Source organism: Eutrema salsugineum, unplaced genomic scaffold, assembly GCF_000478725.1.
Source record: "Eutrema salsugineum unplaced genomic scaffold, Eutsalg1_0 scaffold_8, whole genome shotgun sequence".
NCBI classification, from domain to species: Eukaryota; Viridiplantae; Streptophyta; class Magnoliopsida; order Brassicales; family Brassicaceae; genus Eutrema; species Eutrema salsugineum.
The window spans coordinates 127,828-151,234 of NW_006256414.1; the positions used below are offsets into that span (position 1 = coordinate 127,828).

At 37.3% G+C, this 23,407-nt stretch overlaps 3 protein-coding genes across 4 annotated transcripts; all 3 read right to left on the bottom strand.

The window, feature by feature from the left end:
• Positions 1-1,175: 1,175 nt before the first annotated feature.
• LOC18010118 lies at positions 1,176-7,463 on the bottom strand. 2 transcript variants are annotated; one of them, XM_024159698.1, is made up of 8 exons: positions 6,119-7,463; positions 5,678-6,014; positions 5,514-5,598; positions 5,127-5,183; positions 4,624-4,683; positions 4,342-4,545; positions 2,805-4,217; positions 1,176-2,583 (listed from the first exon to the last, which is right to left on the bottom strand). In XM_024159698.1, exons 1-8 carry the CDS (start codon positions 7,278-7,280, stop codon positions 2,230-2,232), a joined length of 3,672 nt encoding a protein of 1,223 aa, XP_024015466.1. In that variant the 5' UTR covers positions 7,281-7,463; the 3' UTR covers positions 1,176-2,229. The 2 variants fall into 2 exon arrangements, with proteins under 2 accessions (XP_024015466.1, XP_006391607.1); XM_006391545.2 differs by having other exon boundaries at positions 5,678-6,023.
• A 300-nt stretch (positions 7,464-7,763) lies between these two features.
• Positions 7,764-12,474, bottom strand: LOC18010119 (ABC transporter F family member 3). Its single transcript, XM_006391546.2, has 18 exons — positions 12,164-12,474; positions 11,799-12,014; positions 11,517-11,706; positions 11,191-11,399; positions 10,925-11,083; positions 10,560-10,688; positions 10,376-10,477; positions 10,146-10,292; positions 9,966-10,028; positions 9,840-9,886; positions 9,541-9,600; positions 9,347-9,429; positions 9,087-9,181; positions 8,791-8,877; positions 8,525-8,612; positions 8,293-8,378; positions 8,120-8,182; positions 7,764-8,023 (listed from the first exon to the last, which is right to left on the bottom strand). Exons 1-18 carry the CDS (start codon positions 12,365-12,367, stop codon positions 7,898-7,900), a joined length of 2,154 nt encoding a protein of 717 aa, XP_006391608.1. The 5' UTR covers positions 12,368-12,474; the 3' UTR covers positions 7,764-7,897.
• A 6,218-nt stretch (positions 12,475-18,692) lies between these two features.
• Positions 18,693-22,218, bottom strand: LOC18010140 (protein NLP6). The gene is made up of 6 exons (XM_006391547.2): positions 21,827-22,218; positions 21,036-21,601; positions 20,887-20,934; positions 19,842-20,757; positions 19,446-19,757; positions 18,693-19,360 (listed from the first exon to the last, which is right to left on the bottom strand). The coding sequence occupies exons 1-6, from the start codon at positions 22,038-22,040 to the stop codon at positions 18,888-18,890; spliced, it is 2,529 nt and encodes an 842-aa protein (XP_006391609.1). The 5' UTR covers positions 22,041-22,218; the 3' UTR covers positions 18,693-18,887.
• Positions 22,219-23,407: the final 1,189 nt, after the last annotated feature.

A 23,407-nucleotide genomic window follows, 5' to 3' on the forward strand; every position in this document is an offset into this window, starting at 1 on the left:
AAGTACATTTAGTACTTGCTTCCAAACACTCCTAATTTTTTTTAAGTGTTTAATTTCGAAAATTAGTTATTAATTTAAATATTTTTAGAGTTCCTTAAATATATGTAATTTAGATTTGATTTGATTTGATTTGATTAAAAATAATAAATCAGATATTAATTTAGATTTGATCTAAACCCTAAAAATAATAAATCAGATATTAATTTAGATTTGATTAAACATTTTTATCAAAAATATCTAGAATTTTTGAAAAAAAAAATTCACATATGAAAAATAATGGTCATATTTAAAATATAAAATATTTATAATGATGTAAATGATATGATATTTATGTTGCTTATATAATATATTTACGATTATGATTTATTTACAAATTAATAATAAAATAATAGGTAAAATTCAAATGTATAATTTAAATATTAAAAAATATTTTTTAAAAATTCATAGAACTAAAAATATATATAAAAAACCGGATTAAAAATATTTTGGTAACTAAAATCACTAATTTTGAATTATACATGTATATCGAAAATATATTTTTCATACAAAATCAAAACAGAAAAAATTAAAAATTATTGCATACACTATAATGTGGTTTGAAAAACCAGTTGTACACTCCCTTTGTTGATTAAATTTTAGAAAACTATAATACTAAATAATACTGTTAATACATCTCAAACTTTTAACAAATATTTATATTATACGGTAATATGAACGGAAAAGTTAGAATTATGTTTTTATAATAGTTCATTTTGAATTAATATTAGTAGACAGGTTAAAATTATATTTTTATAATCATAATTAATTTTAATACTATAAAAATATATCTAAACACAAAAATCAATATTTTCACTTATTAAAAGATATATTTATAAAAATAATTATATCTAAACTCAAAAACACAAATTATATTACAAAATTCGTTAAACAATAAAAAAATATTCCCGTGCATCTGCACGGGGTAAGAATATAGTTGGTGATTAAATCTTCTTTCTTCTTTCTTTTGTCTCTTCTCTTTTTATTGGAAAAAGAATCGTCCTTTTGTCACTTCTCTTTTTATTTTTATTGGAAAAAAAAGCGTCATTGTAGAAGGATTCAGCATCATGTAGATAATCGAGAGGGGGAAATTCCATAAAACGCCATCTTAATTTTTTTGCACATAAATCCGGCAACCAAAAGATTTTGATTACTTGGTTGGCTAACAAAAACGTTGTACTCTGATTTTATGACATCAATCTAATACATATATGTTTGCTACTTTGCTAAAAAAAAAAAAATTACCATTTTAAGTTCCTCGTAAAACTCCATAGTCGTATATGTGAGAAATGGCAAACAAGGCCACATGCAAGAAGAGTTAGACTGTTATTTTCATAAGTAACTGGCTGCCAGAAAACATTAGGGGAGCAACAGTGATTCACGAAACAGGCAACATTCCCAACATTCTTAGCACTGATTATAAGAGGAAGCGGGATTTCAGGTTCTTCAGACATCTCCTCAGAAGCATCTTTGTTCTGCTAAGCCAAGCTCATAGTTCCATTTGAAAGGGGTATAGACACATGTTGTATCCAAAGTATAATCATCATTAGCCATAGTTTGCTGTGCACCTTCATATACATATAAACGAACCAGCACGAGTAGGATCCCACGAGCGCAAGCACCATCCTCTATTCACTGTCTTGAAAATTTCCAGCCTCATTTTAGTCCCATCCGAGTAACCTTGTTTTTGCAAGCCAAGCACGGGCAAGATGGGCTGCATTCATATATCATAGGCTTCCGGCTAACTAGAACTCCATTAGTGGTATAGGGGAAATCGCCTCCATTTTTCCTTATGCAGTGACAGTTCAAGTTCCCTGGTTTACATGGGTTACCACAGTCGCATCTAAAAGAAGGCTGTGTCAGCTTAAACGACTCTGAATATTTCACCGTAGTGTAGTAGGTGTAATAAGAAGGCCCATTCTCGGTATCAACTTGATTCACAAGAACAGCCATGCTTTCAACCCCGGAAGTAATATCGGAGAGAATGAGTCCTTCCCTTCAAGGCATATCTGCTTTCCACTTCTGGATCGCAGTCCATGTAGCAAATGCAGGAGGTTGACCAGGTAACCTCGTTAATAGTAAACTCCAAGGGTAACATAGCTCCCCAGATTGGCCGTAATGTGATGTCTCTGAACCTAGAAGCAATATGGAGTGGGAAAGAGCTAATCATTTGTTGTAGGGCCTAGAAGTTTCTCAGGTTGTCTCAATACTTGGACTTGTTTCCGCCTGCTCAACACACTTCTTGGGTTTCTTCATTGAAGGGAGAGCGAGAGGACCCAGTCTCAACCGAGCAACACCTGTGTTTTCCTTTGATTCTAAATCTCTGCTCTTCATTGGTGTCCTCTTTCTGCGTGATCTACTAGGACCATATTGCGTCATGGTCGTTTTATTTTCTGGCTCTGTCTTCTCTATGCCCTTAACCTTAGTACTAAAGGGACGGCTACTGGGATCCAGACTCAACCAAGGACTGCTTGGAGAATCCCTGCCTAGTTCTTTGCCAGAATCGACATCTGTTGAAACTATTTCTACTGTAGAGCTTCGGTTATCCTGCAGATGAAAAAGTTCATGCATCACCAAGACCATCCACAAGCGCCACATTAACTACACAACAAAAAGGACATCTCTATGTCTACTAGAAATTAGGATCTATATATGCTTTATTCCTATTTTTCACAAAGTCCTAAGTATTGAGAAATTAACCCCCCCAAAAAAAGGAATGCTGCTCCCTGGGCCACCTGTACATAACTGAATAAATAACTACAACATACCTTATCCTGCATTTCAATGATTTCTTCACATTCTGAACCCTCTTCGCCTTCAGAATCAGCCATCTCTTCACACTCAAACTCAACATGTTCTTCCTCATTGATCTCTTCGTCAGAATCACTTAATTCCTCTTGTTCCATCACTATACCTAGATTAGATTGATCAGCCATCTCGTCAATGCATCTATCGCTTGTTGCGGTTGATCCAGGCACTTCAGAGCCATCATTACGTTGAATCATGCAGATATCTGGAACTTCTGAAATATTTGCTGCTGAGACACTACCACAATCTTTGACCTTAGAAGAGCTCGGACTTAGATTGATATCTAAGTTTACATTTTTTGCATGTTTTCTAGAACTGAAAGGTTTCAAGCTGACATCATTACGACCAGTACCAGGGATAGAAGTCTTCTCACCGGCATTAGAACTATCCTGAGGTTGAAATAATTTGCCTTTCTTGCCAATGTCTGTGTCTAAGTTCCGACGTCTACTAATGAGATCACTCGTTTCACATTCAGTTCTTTGAAGAAGAGGATGAAAACAACTGTCGCCCAGTGCAGCCTCGCTTTCATTTAATGATGACTTGTTCTGGAACTGATCAGCTGAGTGATTGATTTGCCTTGGACTGTTGAAAAGACTCAGCAGCTGAGGTCGATTGTCAGAAAAGAAACTGAAGGAACTAGAACCTTCTCGGTCTCTGATTGAAGGGTAACATGTGATCTGTCCCTGCTCAGGGGTCCGGAACAATAAAGGATGCATTTGAAGATCTGAGTCATTGTCCGTCTCGCCCATCCCAGAAGAGCTCTCTGCAGGCAAATCTTTCTCGCAAGGGGGACTGTTGTTATCTGCGTCAGCTGAAAAGCAAGGAGATTCCGTACCCAAAACCGCCCTCCCAGAAACATCAGACATGCCACCCTTATTGATACAAGTTTTGGAGGATGTTTCAGACCGATTCTTTGCAAAAACTGACTGCGAGATAACACGGACCGAAGATGGAAGGTTAAGTGGAGGTAAATCAGGGGCTAGTCTCACTACACTTGTGTTGCGTTGTTTACGAGGACGACGATATGGCTGCATGATTATCGGTGCTCTTGAGCCACCGGGTGCTGTACCAGATGTGTGGTGGTACAGAGGAATGAAAGAAGGTGCAAGTCTCCGCGTACATGTTAGAGTTTGGGCACTAAAACGTTCAGCATTTTTAGATCCTTCACCAGTACATGTTTCAACTGACTCATGGCGATCACGGGGAACATCCTTTGCCTTACCAAAGGAGTGCATAGACGTAGAATAAAAGAAAGTTGGCATGCCAGGCCTCCAGTCTGCTAAAAATCCTTCATGAAGGTATGCGTCACCTGAATTGTCCACCAATTCATGTCCAACATGATTTTCATTGGCCTTAGAAGCACCACGACAATCCTGCAACATGCGATGAAAGGCGAGTAAAAGGTAAATTACATAGTTTTTTTTTTTTACGAGAAAGCCAAATATTAACATACTTGGTACGAGTGGGTTGTATTATCTGAGCATATGAAAGACAGACCTCTTTTGCAGATGCCAACTGCTCTCTGAACTTTCTTTTGTTTGAATCATATATTCGCCGCTTCTCCTTTTTGACAGCATCTAGCTTATACGATTTCTGAATTCCAAGGGCAGTGCGCCATTGCCTTGGCAGTGAGGATGGGTCTCGATAAGGCACAACGAATTTCCACACCAACATCCAGTCATATTTGAAGTACTTAAGTCCCTGAGCATTCAAATTTATACTGAGCAACGGAGTACGATTTCCAATCAGAATTGCGAGGGAGTGCGCTTGTCGAATTACCTCTTGTATACGTTCCATCTCTAGTGGGGCCAGGGGAGAGCTTTTCATCCTCAAAACTGCCTGTAGATGGCAAAATATATACATACACACCATTAAAGCGAAAAGCCAGCAAAACCTTGGAATTGTGATTGAAACAGAATAAACTACATATCATTTTTTAGACATCAGTCTGTATCCGTCTTAAACATGTAATGTTGAATTGTATAAAGTATGTTCGGTTAGCTACACATCTATCTTTTAATTTAGCAGTCAAAAGCATTCAGAGATGGTCATATTATCTATTAATCATCCAATTTTTGTCACGGCATCCACCATTATCTTTTAAGACGATGAGTTCATATACAGATTTCTCTTATGTTCATGATATATATATGATCGTTGCATAGTGCTTATTTGTGGACAAACAAGTTCAGGCCACTGACTTTAGGAAACCGACAGGCAGACAGAAAAGCATACAAACTATAAAAAAAAGCGTGATAAACCATATCAAGCATATAACAGACCTTGATCGGATTTTCTGGGGCTTTAGATGATCTCCGGTTTTTCTGCCTAATATAAATCTGAAATAAATAAAAGAAGAACGTATTAGAAGATCTTTCATTTCTTGATCATCAGCCTGGTTGATGAGAACCCTATCAAACCACATGGACATGCAGATCATGAGCTACATTAAACTTAATACAGTTATGTTTATGAAATCAGAACACCAATATACAAGTCCGTAATGAAAGCAGATTAAAAATATTTCATTTGCAACAGGAATTCAATCGACCTAAAGTTTTTGTCAAGATAGCAGCTGAATTTTTGTGGTCAGAATATCCCTTGTGATAATGAGAATATCCAATCAATACCTGATAATTACTATTACTATCTAATTCAGTGATGATTACCTGATGTTCGCCTTTACATGGAAGAAACCGCTGCTTTATTGCCTTCCAGTCTGAGTTATATTCCATTATTCCAAGAGCCAGTAATCTGCATACAAGAGCAGCACTAAGAATCAATTTTCTACTAGATTAGAGTAAGAAAAGAAAAGAAAAGAAAAGGAACTTACTCATCCTCAGCTTCGGTGAATAGGAACCGATTGCTAACAGCTGCAGCAGGTGGCTTGCGGGGAAATAGCGATGCTTTGAACAACGGCAGAAATCTGTTAGCTAACTTGGCGATATCCTTATGGACCAAGGCAACAGATTGCTTCTTTGCTGATTCAACGAGTGTAGCAGCTAACGTCTTCTTAGACTGCTGCTGATCTGATGGTGACTTACTTGTACTAGGAGCTGAAGGAGGATTGTTTACGATGTCACCGCCAACTTCTTGGTGAGGAAGTAGAAACAATGGCACTCTTTGAGAAGAAGCATCAAAACCGGATTCCACTTGAGACCGTCGATAATCTTGAACAGCTACAATGGTTCAATGATCAAGAGAATTATATTGCAAAATAAAACAGATAAGAAAACATATATTATTGAGAGTATCTTTCAACCCAATGACATACCGGTAGAAACATCAACTAGATATCTCCCAGCTAGAGCAACAGTATCCAGAACTGATGATGCCGAACCAGAGACAAGAGGATGACTTTGGCGTGAAACATATCCTTGGTGTTGTTGGAGCATCTCAGATATAAGTCGTTGGACTTGGGTTCCAATGTGCTGCCGTGAATGATCGAATGCACAGAGAGAGTAAACTTGGATAAGAAGTTGAAGGTGGTCATGAATCAAACAATGCAATTCCCCCATTTGGGCTTGACTGAATCCATAAATTGGACTGTCTCCTGACGAAGCAACTGCTTCAGTAGCAGGAAACCTCAAAGCAGGTGGTGTAACGGGCAAGATAGGTATAAGAGGGCGTAACACTCTGTTAGGCTGCTCAGGAGAGTTGGAGATGTTTTGCCGTCTCTTCTGCCTGGTCACAGGCCGTCGCCTATTGATTTTGTTGTCATCTGTTATGACCTTTTCTGGTATGCTTTCCTCGTCATCAGTCTCCAGTGCTTCTTCAAGTTCTATCTCGAAGTCTATATCATTATCCTCATCATCATCATCATCGTTATTTCCAGTCTGTGTCACCTGAACATCACCATCACCACTGTGTAAAACGGCGGCCAGAAACTTGCGGTATTCTTCCTCATCATCAACATTTGGAATGTCATCCTCATCGTCAGTCTCCTGAAGGAAAGCTTCGAGATCATCAAGAGTAAAACTCTCGAGCGAATACCGAGCTCTAGTTCGCTTGCAGATTGCATCATCTTCCTCATCTGACATCAAAAGTCGCCTCTGAGTTTGGATCATGTCTCCATTTTCATATGCCGAACTTTCAACTCGTCTTACAAAGTCGCCTCCTTTCTCAGAACCGGGATCAGAATTCAATTTCCTCTCCTTGGGGATTGATTCAACATTACTTTGCATCGCGATGTCCTCTTTTGCTTCCCTGCCGTCTAAGATTTGCGCAACAGTAATGCTATTAACAATTTCACCATCAAGAGTTTCAACTTCAGAGCTCAAACTCGAAGAAGCCTCACGAGAAGGAGTTCCTTTTAGAAGCGGATTAAAATCAACATCTTCTTCTTCTTCTTCTTCTTCTTCTTCTTCTTCTTCTTCCTCGTCATACTCGAAATCCTCTTCTGGAATTAGGGTTTCTACTCGATCCGACGATTCCATGACTAGGGTTGGTTCCGCTATCTAAACATTGATCACAAGAATGAGTTTTGATTCCCCATAATCTGCAATTCAACAATCAATTTCTTTACTAGACAGAAACCATCGAAAAGGAATGAAGAACAAACGATTGAAGAGGATTTGTGTTTGGGCAGAATTTAACGGAGTGTTTCAGAACCCGGGAACAAGATCGAAACGCGTCGGGTAACGTAATCCTTTTTGTTTTCAATTCATCCAAATAATGTCTTTGGGCTTTCCATGACCGAAATGATGTATTTGGGCCTACCCGACAAAAAGATGTATTTAGGCCTACATAATTTTCGGTTTAAATAAACAAAACCAATGTGTATCAATCAATGCAAGGGAAATTGCACCCAATAACCAATCACTTTTTTTTGCAATACAAGTTTAACAAAGAGAACATGCCAACTAACCGGCGAGGAGAAACAATGGTAAAAGAAATATGTAGAGAGATTCAGCAAGTTATATGAGAAGTGAAAAACGTTTATTATTATGTTTTGATATACGTATAATGCTATAAAAAACAAATCCATTATAAAACTGTTTAAAACTTTCAAATCCACAAAAGAAAGGCCACAAGGAATCACCATCAAAAAGAACTAAGATGAAGACTGGAGAAGTTTCTTGTAGTCATTGAAGGTTCCATGGAATGGTGCAATCCTTCCATCTGACACAACCCAAAGCTCGTCTACGCTTCCCGATATCAGATGCTCGTCGTGACTCACCTGCAACACATTTTATTAGTACACACCAGATATATTCATACATTTTGATCCTTCTTTCTTTTTTTTTTTTTTTTGGAGCAAAGGATTTGAGCTTACCATGCAAATACCGCCTTGGAATAAGACAAGTCCTTGAATCAAAGCTTCCACAGCATCCAGATCCTGCCAATTATATTACTCTCTTTTAGCCCATTAAAAAAAAAAAAGGAAAGTAGATTTCCTTCCTTTGATTTTATTGAGAAGAAGATGCAAATTATTATTATTTGGCTTACAAGATGATTGGAGGGCTCATCAAGCAATAGCAAGTGCGGTTTCTTGAATGTTATCTTGGCAAATGCCACTCTGCTTTTCTGACCACCTAGTTTCCCATTCAGACCAAAACATTAAAGACATTAGAGGGGTCAAAAGTAACAAATTAAATCACTCCCGCCAAACTTTGGAACAACACAAAAGTGAAGTAGATCTGATAATAGACAGAAAAATAGAAAGAAACAAATGGCATACCTGATAAAGTGTACATGGGCTGCAGTGCAAGATTTCCAGTGACCCCAAGAGAACCCAGGTGACTTCTCAGCTTTTGTTCTGGCACTCCCTACCACATTATTTCACATAATACCAGTTACGACTTATCCAAGTGTGTACATTCTGCTTCAACTATCTTGTGCAACTCAAGTTGTGCTCGTAAGAAGTAGAGAAAATTGAAAATACTGTAAACACTTATACATGATGAATCCTTTTTTAATTCTGATTTATGATCTCTGCGAACTTACTGGGTAGCAGCGCATCATATATAGAAGAGGATTCGAAGAAAGGTCTAGTCCATCCACATGGTGCTGACTAAAGACTGCTACTCTAACCTGTCAAAAGGATATCAATACATCATATTAGAGCCACCAACAAGTTTAGCATTAGCAGGAATACGAGCAATTCTCGTGTTGTTGTCAAAAAAAAAGTTTTAGTAATCAATATTTTCTAAATCCATAATAAAAGGTCATTCTATATCTTCCAGAGGAACTGTGTCAAATTTGTTGTTCAGGTAAGAAAACGAGAAGTCCTTTTGCCATACCTTAGCAGACCGGAAAACTGTTCCAGAGCTTGGTTGCAGATCCCCAGAAATAAGTTTGAGTATAGTTGATTTACCAATACCATTGGGTCCCACCACTGCAAATCGACGACGAAAAAACCATATATAAAACTCAAAAGGTTGGGAAGAGCCTCAAATATTAAGTTCTACAATGTTCTTTGATGTTGTAACATATTGGTATCCACATATGAGTTTATAGACATATAGGATCCTAAAAATCGAGGGAGGGGGGGCCTTCTTACTCGCAATACGGCTATCCAGATCTATTCCGAAATTCAGGTTCCTAAACAGCAAAGGACCACCAGGGTAGCCAAATGATGCATCACTGTAGAAAAGAACAAACGAGTAAGAAGATCTATCACCTGTGTCCTCCCTATACCAAAATTAGATAAGTTTGTGTCAGATTCACTGAGGTGGTTTCCGGAAGATGACAAACCTGAAACTGATAATTGGGGGTCCAGGCTTATCGTCAGGAGTTGGGAATTCAAATTTATAGCTGCAAAAGAAAGACAAGAGGTTAATGCATAGAAGGTTGGAGCTTAGGGCAGGCATCAAATGCTACTGTAGCAAATTTATCTAATGTCAGAGTATAGCACCATTCCTAATTTCAACTGAAAGTGCACCATTCCTAATTTCAACTGAAAGTGCACCATTCCTAATTTCTACTGAAAGTGCACCATTCCTAATTTCAACTGAAAGTGCTTTAGCATATATATACAAGAGGAGTTCGCTTACTCAGGATCATTAATAACTTGATCCACATGGGCCAGCCGGTCCAAAGCCTGAGTCATAGAGATAATAATATTAGAGCAACACTGATGGCCAAACTATAATCACATAAATAGATGTAACTGTTGATACCTTGATTCTTGACTGAACAAGGGACGCCCTCTTTGCATTGTATCGAAATTTATCAATGAACGCCTGCAGTAAAAAACAAGAAATGAAACTTAAATCCCCATGCTGGAATACTGCTAAACAAACCAGAGACGGGTTGAAAACAGAATTCATGATATCATTGTGCAGAAAAAGAAAAGAAACCTGCATATGTGATCGCGATCGTTCACTTGACTCGAAAGCTTTTTGCTGATTCTTCACTTGTTCTTCCCGTGTTCTTTCGAAAACATCATAATTTCCCTTATAGGTACTTAGTTTTTGGTTTTGCAAATGGATGATGTCCGTGACCACCTGCAGCCAAAACAAGCATTACACGTGTGCAGAGCTATTGGGGAAATAATAGCTGCATGAAGATCAAGAGAGAGAAAAAGTACCGAGTTCAAGAATTCCCTAGCATGTGAAACAACTATAAATGTTTTTGGCCACTTGGTTAGATATGTTTCCAGCCATAAGACAGCGTGGAGATCAAGATGGTTCTACCAAACCAAAACAGAGGTTAAGAACGTCAGAAGCTTGAAAGTATAGAGGAAATAGATTCTCCTAATAAAGAAAACACACCGTAGGTTCATCAAGCAACAACAAATCAGGCTCTATAAATAGTGCACGAGCAAGTGCAATTCGCATCCTCCATCCCCCTGAAAAAGTATTTGTAGATTTCTTCTGCATTTCTGGAGTAAAACTGAGACCCTGAAAATATCATAGAGAACAACGTTCGTAAGTTCGCAGTAGTCAGACGCTAAAAGCAACAAAAGCACATGCAAAGATTTTTCTACCAGCAGATAGCACCCAAAGCTAGCCTTTATATGCCTTTGTAATGATGAGTCACGACTTGTGTCCAGATATGCATACCCTTTTGTTTATATCTATGCTATCATGAGAAACAAAGACCCTAAGAAGGCAGCAGAAATCTGAGAGCAACTTACAGCAAGGATACTAGCTGCCCGAGCTTCAGCAGTATAAGCATCAATTGCATCAAGCCTTTTGTATATTTCTTCAAGCCTGTGAGACATAAGATCTCCTTCAACTGTATCTTTGGTAGGCATTCCATCCTTAGCTGTGGGTTCTTCCAACTCCAGTTCTCTCTTCAGATAACCAAACAATGGTCAACAATACCACCAACGACAGACAAGATACTAATACCAGGAAGCAATGACTCTTTTAATATCAGTAAAACTAGCTTGTAGCTAACCTGCTTTGCCAGTATTTGAGTTTCTTCTTCCAATAGCTGGGCTCTTTCAATATCAGTGTTAAGAACACATTGTAAGGCTGTCGTGTTGTCACCAACCACTTCTTGTTCGACATGCAAGATCTGGCAGTTAGCAGGAATACCCTCTATAGCGTGCATAGCCATATACCTCAAAAACGTTGTTTTTCCGGTACCATTACGTCCGACAAGGCCTGTAAAGTAAAATCCGTTTGTAAGTAGAACTTTTCTTTCCATCAATCTCTTTTCTTTTTCCATACCACAGCTAGAAGAAGAAAGGAAAAAAATTAATAGAAGAAGTAGGAACCGACCATAGTGGCGTCCAAAAGAGAGGGTGATTGATCCGTCGACAATGAGATCACGGCCTCCAACAGAGACATTGAAATTATCCATATGAATATCTCTGACAGCAGAGCCACCACCAGTGTCATGATTCACACTAACAGTAGGCATCCCTGCTTTAACCGCTTCCATTTCAGCAACATGCTGTTGATATTGAACCTGCATAAACAAGAAAACCACTTGTAAATCAGCAAAAAGGAGCACAATAATCTCAAAAAAAGGCAAAACAAACAAAAAAAACTGTAAAAGACCTCTCTTTGGCGATCATCCTTTTTCTTTCTCCTTTCAATCTTAGCTTTGTCACGTTCTGACAACAAAGGCCCATCAACTGGCTCTGGCTTCTTCTTCTTCACCGGTCCATCGTCCATTCCATCATTCATTCGAACAGGCATAGCAAGACTTCTCACAGTTGGTGTTGGCTTCACCAATCCATGCTTCCCAAACTTATCCGACAGTGTGCTACAAACCTACACACACCAAATCCAATCACAAATTGCCTCACAAAGGAAGGAATTGTCCATTTCAGATATTATTAAAACGCGACCTAAGTCAAGCAAACGAATCTAGAACAGAGGATTGAAGTAAAGAGTGGCACGGCCTCCCGCTGATTGCTTACCAGACGGCACTCGTCGAAATCGGAGACGCACTCAGCAGCAACGAGAAGCTCACCGACGGCATCAAAGGCACCCTCGCCTTCCTCACCGAAGTCGAAATCCTCGTCGGCGAGGACATTGATGATGTAGTCCATGATCGGCTCGTCCACATCCTGCGCTCTGCGTCCCAGCACTTCATAAACCACCGAGCTCGCAACTTCTGTCATGGCGGCCTCAGACCAATTTTCAACAAATTTCCAGAATCTGAGACTTGATTTGGTAGCCAAAATGGAGATACCCTTTGTTAGGGCTCATTGGGTCTGCATCAACCTGATAACCGGGTTGGATTTGGTTTTGTGTATCAGAAAGGAAAATCACACGTGAATTTGGCTTTCTCATCAAATTCCCGGTTTATTCCGCAGATTTTTTAGTTAATTTAAAATTACGCATAAAGCTTGGTTTATTCGCATAAGGCTTGGTTTATTCGCATAAGGCTTGGTTTATTCGCATAAGGCTTGGTTTATCATATGAGAAAATCATGCGAAAACCACAAAATTCTAAATCCGGTTGGATTGGTTAAGAAAAGAAAACCACATGTGGGCTAGCTTAAAAGAAACGTTACGAAGGGTTGTTTGGTGCAGGTTGTGGAGATTTTTTAACTCATTTCACGGTTTAAAAAAAAATTTTGCTACATAGACTTTTAAATTTTTTTAAATTTAAAAATTCTAAAAATTAGACTTTTTTTTGGGTCATAGATTCTAAAATCTACGTATGATAAGTTTTTATTGTTAAAATTTAATTTTTACTTTTAAAAATATGATAAACAAACTGAAAAAAATTAAAAATAAAAATAAAGAAATGAATCTCAAAATAAAAAAATAAAAAAAAAATAATTAATTAAAATTAGTTAGTAATTATTGACATATATATCTATAAATTCTTTTAAATGATTTTAGGGAGGAAGAAATAATAAAAGAAATAAAATAAATTTATTTTTATAAGTTTTTTGGGTAAAAGTTCCTCCCACGTAGCTTTTAGAAATTATGACCAAAAATAAAAGGTCTTATAAGACTTTAAAATTAGTAAAATATAAAAAGTGTGTTTGGCTAAAAAAAACTTTAAAAACTGTGAAAGACTTAAAAGTCTCTATAGTTTAATGTCAAGCAGGCCCAAAAAAACTAATAAAAATAAATATATTTAATTTTTTCTATTTATTTTTTTCTCAAAATTATTTAAAAAAATTTGTATATTTATATATAAATAATTAAGAATAAATTTAATTGATTAAATCTTATCTTTCAGCTTTCTTTTGAGAATATATTTCTCTAAAACATTTTAATTTAAAAAATTTATTTGTAATTTAAAACATGACAGTTAATTTCTATAGTTTTTATTACCAAATCAACTTCTTAAAAAAAATAATAATAACAGCACAACTTTTACAGTAAAAGTTTTTAAAGCCAAAAATCTATATTAAAAGCTAAAAGTAAAAGAGGGCCAAAGCTTTGTTTTTTTTACACTTATTTCGAGTACAAGTACTTGTCTAACCTTATATGCTGATGTCATCACATTCCATATCCCGCCTAAAGGTAGAGGCAAAAAAGTAAACAAAACAAAACAAAACAGTTCCTTCTACGTACTAACAGATCCTCAAACTTTTCGTACTATAATAAACTACATGCTAATTGACTTTTTTTCCATGTGATTGTGACCGTGACTGTTGTGACTGTGATCCTAATCGTAAAGAAAATACTATTGACCAGACTAAACCGTAAAGAAGAAATTCTTGAAATCTTATGTAAAGATCGTTTGGAGTTAAGTGATAAAGAAGTATCTGAACTGAGCCTTGCAAAAGGAACAGTTTCTGAAGTTGGAAAAGAAAGTCTACAACGGAATAATGTTTTTCTTTGTATCATAATACAAAGATTTATAATTTTTTAGTGTGTGCGATTTGTTCATTATAGTATTTTCTATACACACAAAAACATGGACTGTTGTTGGTTAAATATGTTGAAATCAACACCCGTAGAATGAATCTGAGAAGAATATTAGTTCATTTAGAATTATATATTATGTGGCAGTGTATTTAAAAAAACTACATGATTTCATAACAAATATAAAAAAATAACCAAAAACACATAAGGAATATAAAATTAGTTTCAAATTAAGTTAGATATATTCCATGTTAGACTAATTGTAAGAATCTTTTAAAGATGACCAGTATAAACCTTTAATTAGTCTATTTAAATATGAGTTCTATAAAACCCTAAGAACTGTATAGATTACAGTAATCTTTCATCATTCACCTGAAACGACACCACATCAAAATTTGTTTGTCATCAAAAATTTCTGTGAGAATCATCTGTGAGAACTCTTGATGAATCACTACTGAAAAAATGTGATCTGTTTCTGAAGATGTGCAGCTGTTACTGAAGAAGTGCGAGCTGTTACTGAAGAAGTGTGAGCTGTTACTGAAGAAGTTTCTTTCAAGGAACAACTCTTGAAAGTGTTTCAGAGTTGTAACCAAAAGTTCAAAGAGTTCAAAGATCTCAGCCTAAAATTGGTTGAGCATATGTCAGATGAGAAAAAAATGGAAGAGATGAACAATTTACACAAACGAGAGAAAATCAGAAAATTGGAGAGAAAAATCAACTGAATAGATAAGAAATGAATAAAAATTTACACAAACGAGAGAAAATCAGAGAAAAAAACAATAAAAACTAACAGAACATATTACATAAAAAAATGAACTCACACGAAATAAGAAATTTGTGAAATCAACATGAAAATCTGGTTCAGACTTAAGTAAAAGGGATTGTTATGGGAGAAAAGAGAGGAAACAGAAAAGGTCAACATCAGTATGTACTAAATTTGATGTGCGTAAAGAAACATGAACTAAAATAAGCTGTTATTTTTTATCAAAAAAAAATAAGCTGTTATTTCTTATCCGAACGAAGGGAAATCGACCGAAACCTACCTCAACTTTACCAAATGGTGCGAAAACATACCTGAGAAATTTGATTGCCCGAATACATACCTGAACTCATACAAACCGGACATATCATACCTGCATTATTAATGTTTTGGAAAATCCATACAATGACCCATTTCCCGTCAGTCAACGGTTTTACACCGTTAACGGAGAAGAATCCCGTGCCACGTCGACTGTACTGGTGGCACCGGAACGAAAAATGACGTCGTTTAACCTTTTTTTTGTTTGCATTAACCCAAAACGACATCGTTTTAATTATTTTTTTTTGTTCACAATAATCCAAAACGACGTCGTTTTGATAAAAAAAAAAAATTTGTTCAACATTATCAAAACGACATTGTTTTGATTATATTTTTTTTTTGTCATAATCAAAACGACGTCGTTTTGATATTGACGAACAAAAAAAAAATAAGTAAAACGATGTCGTTGTTAGAAAACAAAGTTACAAAACATAAAGAAGAGAACTTCTTCTTCCCCGAGCTTGACGACGTCGAAATCAGAAGAGAACAGCTAGGGTTTAACGATAATAGCGAAGACAAAGCAGAATGAGTAATCATTGAATCACAATGCTTCTTTAGCGAATTTAGGTAATAATCATTTCGAAATACATCTCGGCAGGTCATATTTCGAGAATTCGGGTAATTTTTGGTTCATAACTTAATGAATTTGGGGAAACTTCAGGGTCGAGTGTGAGCATGAGGCGTGGAGTTCGTGCACGAGACAGAGGCTTTCCGATTTCATGTAGGTGTGGAGAATTGGCTGTGATAAGAACTTCTGGCACATCTAAAAATTCAGGAAGGATGTTCCATTGTTGTCCAAAAGGATTTGACACGGTAAGTGATATGAAAAAGGCCGATTAGTACCTCAACACCATCATCTGGTACCAATAAATACCCAAACAATTTTGATAGGTTAATCAGTACCTGAACTTATTAAAATCGGTAAATACATACCTCAATAATGTTTTTTGGCCAATTAGTACATTGACTTTCTCTTTGTTAGTCAAACCCGTTAATTTGCAAACGGAATCCGACTCAGATGCCACGGTGGATGCTGTGTTCGAATGAAACCAATACGACATCATTTAAAGTTAAAAATCAGAGAAAAAATGACAAAAACGACGTCGTTTTAAATTTATTATACATTAAAAAAATCAAAATTGAAATTTTCGATTTGATTTTCCAAAAGTGTTTGAATCAAAATCAAAACCAAAATTGCAAACCTAAACCTACCATGAATCTCCGAAGAAGCCTTAGCATTCGACGATGAAGTCATTCCGATTTGATTTTGAACACCACCCAAATCCTAACTATCATGTTTTTCTCCCACGAAAGAAGATATAGATGGTGTATTTTTTTTTAATGGATAATAAATTTAAAATGACATCGTTTTTGTCTTTTTTCTAGATTTTTAACCTTAAACGGCGTCGTATTTGTTTCATTCGAATAGAGCATCCACGGTGGTATCCAAGTCGGATTCCGTTTGCAAGTTAACAGGTTTGACTAACAGACATAAAGTCAATGTATTTATTAGCCACAAAAATATTGTTGAGGTATGTATTTACCGATTTTAATAAGTTCAGGTACTGATTAACCTATCAAAATTGTTAGGGTATTTATTGGTACCAAATGATGGTGTTGAGGTACTAATCGGCATTTTTCCCTATGAATTAGTGGTGTTAAGAATTTCCAATTTATGTAGCTAGATCTTCTAGAAGCTGTTTAGTAACGCTTTTATTATGTTGAAGGACAAAAATCATTTGTTCAAGTGGATTGATGAGTCAATGATTGAGGAGATTGATGACATGAAAGATGTTCTCCGTTCATCTGAGAATGAGATTGAGCTCCTGAAAGACATAATTCGTGGGTATGAGAACAAATTTGAAGGACTGAAAGCAGATGTAGCTGGGTATGAGAAGGCAGTTTCGCAAATGGAAGAGGATACTCGGTTTTTGAAGAAGATAATGATCTGTAGTGTTGTTGTGATTGCTTCTTTTTACTTTATCTGGCCATAGTTTGTTTTTTTTAAGGGTTTTTGTGTAATGAAATGGTTGTAAGCTACTTGCTAGTAGTACTTATGTTAGCAACTTTGAGAATTTACAGAATTTTATGGTGTTTAGATTTTGTTCAAGAGCTTACATTAACCGATGGATGTATTATGCTATAAAAGACACCAATACCATTAACAACAAAATAACAGAAACATTGTTTTAAACATCCAAAATAACAGCGAATCACATTGTTTTAACATCAAAAGGAACATAACCGAGAAAAGCATAATAAAATGAACTACTGCTCCATCTTAAAGCTCCAAAAAAAACAGCTCCTCCATCTTAAAGCTCCAAAAAAAAAACAGTTCCTCCATCTTAAAGCTCCATAAACTGCTTCCCTATCTTAAAACTCCGAAAAACTTGGCTGCAAAATGATTGATATGTAAAAAATCTCTCACAAACAGCAAACCAAACAACAACCAAACAATAATAAAAAGACAAAAACATGAGAATTCACTTACATTGGCTTGAGATTGCGATGGTTGAGTAGGGTCTGGACCATCTCCACCTTCAAATTCATATACTCAGGCTCTTGGTTCGTAGACTCAGACGCCACCGTCGGCGCCTTTTTAGATTTCTTGGGCTTCCGAGGCTTGAATGGGACTCCATCATTTGGACAGCTACATGCGTTATGATCAGCCGCACTACATCGATAACAATGCATTGTTCATCCATGATTCGTGACCTTCTTCCCTTTAGTTGGTGACTCGGTAATAGACTTCTCTTTCTTCTACTTCACTCGATTTCGATAATTTCTATGAATCTCAGCCCTAAATCGGGTTCTCTTCTTCTGTTATCCAGAAAAAAGGAACGAATACAGTAATGTCGAAGAAGAAGATTAATTTTGTTTTGGGTTCTAACAAATGCAATGACATGGTTTTACTTTTTTTGTGTTCGTCATAATCAAAACGACGTCGTTTTAATTATTGCAAAAAAAAAAAATAGTTAAACGACGTCGTTTTTCGTTCCGGTGCCAACAGTACAGTCGACGTGGCACGGGATTCTTCTCCGTTAACGGAATAAGATCGTTGACTAATGGAAAACGGGTTAAAGTATAGATTTGCCAAAACCTTATTAGTGCAGGTATGAAATGTCCGGTTTGCATGAGTTCAGATATGTATTCGCACAATCAAATTTCTCAGGTATGTTTTCGTACCATTTGGTGAAGTGGAGGTAGGTTTCGGCCATTTTTTACGCAAACGTCAACTCTTCCACTTGTTAAAGTTATTGAAAGTTAGCATTTTTCTTTATTTTTTCCAATTGGTATATACATCCAATGAAACCACGAGACTCTGTTCATCAATATGAGAACTGTCTTGAAACCCATCAAGTTTCTCAGGTAGTTTAAGCATCCAAAAAATTTCAAAAAATTGGTTTCTTTGTGCAGAAGAGTCTTAGCCGTGTTCTTTATTACTGTAGTTTTGATTTTTTCTTATTCTAATGACTAGAGAGAGAGACCAGAGAGAGAGGAAAGTTTGTTAGAGAGAGAGGAGAGTTTGTTCATAAAGGGAATGAAGTTGACCTTTCTTTTATTCCAATCAACCATCTATTGATGTGGAGAAGTGTTCTTTTATACATCTTAAAAATTGAACACTAAAACTCCTGTTCTAAAGAAAAAGAAAAAGTGTTTCAAAAAACGAAAAAGAAAAAAAACAAAACTCTCAGATCCATTCAAGAAAGTTGTGATACAAAGTGAAGCACATTGTCACAAGCACATCATAGTTTCCTCTGAGCTTTCGCATGAGCTCCCAAAGTTAGGAATCACATCATGAACCGAGAGCCTAAGTGTCTTCGCTTTCGCTGTGGTTGCAACAGATGACGTGTCGAGACACTCGCTGAGGTCAGCATCGCACGAGACCGAGACCCATTCGCTGTCGTCGTCTAGATACTTTAGCTCAAACGCCGCCGTTTCCAGTTTCAGCCTCTTGGCCACTTGCTGCTTCAGCTCTGTAATGCTTACTGACTCTGTTGAGATCTTGAACCTGATGATGTCTTCTCTGTACGTTGCCTTTATGCTCACGAGCTTATTGTGGAGTGTTGTTGGAGAAGCTGTGTCTTGGGAGGTCCAAAAATTAGTTATGTTTTTAGATGTACTGTCTGAATCGTCCAAGGCCGTTTGTCTGAATGCTTCTTGGTTTTGTGTTAGAAGCCGAAAACGCGTCTCGCAAATAGGACTCACTGTGAAACATGAGAAAGTTGAGACCAACAGTGTGATGGATCTTGAGATCTATGATGATGATGATGATGAAAGACTCTACTTTACCTTTGCAAGAAGCACGCGATGTTGATGAGCCTGCACTGTCTTCTGCATCTCGGTTTTCGAGCTTGACATCTTGGAGATAACTTGTGGGCGATCTAGTGGCTGGTGGTGGTGGTTGGTTTTCGATTGGAGAGACTTGGTGAGGCCAAGGGCGAGAGGAGAGGGATGTTAAATTGATTGATCCATCAGCGCCTTGAACCGAGTCTATAACATGTTTTAGCCTCGTGAGCGATCGGTTCACCTTGTTAATTTTACGAGATGGCCACCGTGAAATCCCGTGTTGCCGGCAAATTCGTTTCATTGTTGTTGGGCAAACTGGAAAAGAAAAAGAAAAGGACAAGTTTTTGAGTTTTGTTATTAACAATTACAATTAGTAGACAATGGGTTAAAAGAACTTACCACCGAGGCTCTTTGCTGCATCTTTTAGGCTACCAGCAAAATATTGCTGAAGCACTTCTAGACTGATCGTTTTCTCGGTTTTCCCACGCTTTCTTTCTGATTTCTTTCCTTTTTTGGCCTCCGGTGAAGGATTAAGCGTTTGAAACCTCTCAAACTCATCAGCAACTTCGTTGTTCTCCATAAGGTCAGGGTTTATTAAGCCCAGCTTCTGTTCAGGTGCATTGAGCTTAAGGTAATCCTTAGAGATTGGTGCTGGATGATGTATTTGAACTGGTTCAAGTTTCGAGTAAACAATCCCGTCCTCTGAAGCCTCCACGACTTCAATAGAAATTTCATTCTCACAGAGTTCAGTTCCAGAGACAACCTTGAGACTCGAATAGTGCTGCTTCATTGTCTGAAACAGAGAACCCAACAGACAATCTTGCTCACCCTTGTCTGTGATGGCTGGAGGGAGAAAGAATTCAAGAACGTACTCATCGTCTCCGGTATATGTGCTCTTCAAGCAAACCGCGAAACAGCTGGTCAACTTGAACATGCGTGCATAGTGTACTAATGGGTAATCAGTTTTGCAGAACCGAGTAACATCTCTAGAGAAACAGAGATTTCCAGCCAGAAAAGCCCTCCCAGCAACACCTTGTCCCTTTTGCAGATGGTGTTCAGCGCAAGCGTCTCTGAAACCCCAGACATGAGCGTCCACAACATAAACCGCTAAATCACTAGTAGACATACATACTTTCCCCATACAGCTACCATCGAAGCTCGAACAGCTTTTCTTGAAACCACCTCCAAAGGCTAGAACACTACGGTGCCTGCAAGGGACCCATGTCTGAGCTAGAGGCAGTTTGTAGGTCTCGCACACCACAGTCAGTATCTCTAGAATCTCAGCCAATGCATTTTGGCGACCCTCGTTGCAGATCTGGTATAAGAGAAGCCAAAAGGAAATGAAGATTAAAACGAGAAGGAACAGCCCTAAATGAACTCAAGACAAGTTCTTGAAAGTTTCTGAAAGAATACTCGAGATTTTGATATTGGACTGGCAGATAACCTGAGTAGACTCGTGGTTCAATATTTCCGAAGTTTTCAGATTCACTGCCTGCAGCAGCATTAACAGAAAACGTTAATAATGTCACCGGAAAACCCAAAAAAGGAAAGCGATGAGAACCAAAAAAAAAAGGAAAGGAAACAAAACCAAACCTCAAGCGCTTTACAAACTTTTTCAACCTCAGGTGCATAGTTAATCTTTGGAGAAGTCATAATAAGCTCGACAACGCCAACACAGAGCTGCCTGGATGGTTCAAACACAGGCAAAGCCAAGGTTCCCTGAACATTGTAGTGCAGGGCGTGGCCAAGTCGGGAGAACTCTTTGCTCGAGTAATACTGAACATTTGGGGTCCATTCAGGTAACTTTTTCCTGAAAACGCGACCGGGAAGCCCGAGCTCTCCGTCCCGTTCACTATCAACGGAAAACATATACGTCAGCGAAACCATCCTGTATTGATTAAGGCCGTTACTATTGGGACCAAGAACAAATGGCTGTCCTGAAGTTGTAAGAACATATCGTCCACGGTTTTTGACAGGCGCCCAAACCTGTGCAAGAACGTGTTGTTGCCCTGTTGATTCTTTGAAGTACCTAAGCGCTTGAGTCATCTTCTCTTTGATCGCACAGTAACTATCTGGATTCTCCATCGGCATTATACTCCTCCACAACGGAGAAGGAGCCGTGATATTGTCCTTGTCCTTGTTGGTTTCAGATTCTGAACCTGCATTTCGTCGATTCTGTGAATTTCCAGATCGAAATTTTTTCACTATCTAAGACAAAATGCAATCTCAATTCGAATAAGATCCAGCAAAAAATGGAAAACACAAATCCGATCCGTTTGATTCCTGCGAGAATATTATCTAGAAATGGCAGCATATCCACTACATTATCCGAATTGGATTCTAGAATCCAAAGTTGCAGAGAGAGAGAGCATGGAGAGACTTACTTGCAAGTAAAACGGAATAATCCGTGAAGCGAGTGGGAGCTGCTGTGGCGGAGCAAAGTTCGCCGCCAGCATCTCCGGCAGCTTCGGAGAAGGACCAGAGAGGAGAGAAAGGCTGCTCGAAAGAAGAGAAAATGACCGGAGACCTGAAATTTGAAGAAAAAGTGATCTGATCCAACGGCCAAGAACCGCCGAGATCCAAATCGTCAAGTTCCATAAACAGCAGCAGCCCAAGGAAGACGAGGCAACGAAACTCTCTTCTGAGTAGTAGTAGTAGTACGAATGTCACCGGAAGTTTCGCCGCACTTTCGTCGTCTTCCTCCGAGGAAAATAAATAACAAAAAAGAAAAGGCTCTTCTTCAGCGTCAAGCTTTCTTCAACCTCTCTCTCTCCAGAGTCTCGAAAACGGAAGGAAGCATAAAAGAAGAAGAGAGGGCAAGTTGGGAATATTAAAATAAAAGACAATTTGATTCCACGCTGTACCATTTTACCCCAACCACTAGACTATCTTCTTCCATCCATGCAATTTCTATACTTATTTATTTTTTTCACTATTTTCTGAGACAAAAACAAAAAGTATTGCATTTGGCTTTTACGACCAAATTTATATGAAGCATTTTCCAAACCAATTCTTTATATATATATATATATATATATATATATATTTGGCTTTGAAATATAAATTCTAAGGCTATTTATAAACTCTAAAACGTTTAATACTATATTTAGTATCTGTTGTGGAAGTTTCTAAAATTATATTGATTGACCACCCTAGAATTGGCTTGACCAAAATTCGATACACCGATGTTGTGGATTATACATATACTATATAATATTGTATAATGATCGGATGATCCATTCATTTGGAATGCTATGATACCATTTTTAAAAAGAAATCTATTCTTTATGACCGAGACAATTATATCATTACATACTAAAGTTTTGTATCCCATTACAGAAATTAATTTATCATCTGTGATATAGTACTCTATATTTAAACGTTCTTACATGTCCAGCACCAAGAAGTTGTCATCGCATTTTTCTAAGAACCTAAAAGCTTTACAAAATATTAAACTAAGACGCAATTAGGCACTAAGTGCGTGTTGTGGGTGAGTAGAATAACAACGACTCATATAATTAACTCCTATACTAATGATGTTCTTAGCATATAATTATGATATAAACAAAGCAATAATTGACAATAAAAAAACCAAAAGATAGTTAGAATTTAGATGGACTACCATTTAAACGGAATCTCACTTTGGAAATTAATAGTAAAAATCTATAAAGCACTCAGCCACTTTCAACTGCTTACCCAAAGTGGATAATTAAATAAGTCTTCTTGCGATTCACGATTAGTCAAAAAATTGTTTATCAATAGAGTACTGTGTCATCGTAGAGGGGAGGAGTTTACTAAATGAAAGTTTTTTCATTATTCAGCAAATCTAATTTTTTATTCAAGAAAAAGATATGGAATCGCGAGTTTTCTTTCCTTTTCGAATTAAATAATTATACTAGTTAATCAATTGTTAAACCCAAAACAGAAGAAATGCTTGCAACGTAATCGCCACTTGTTTCAAGTTG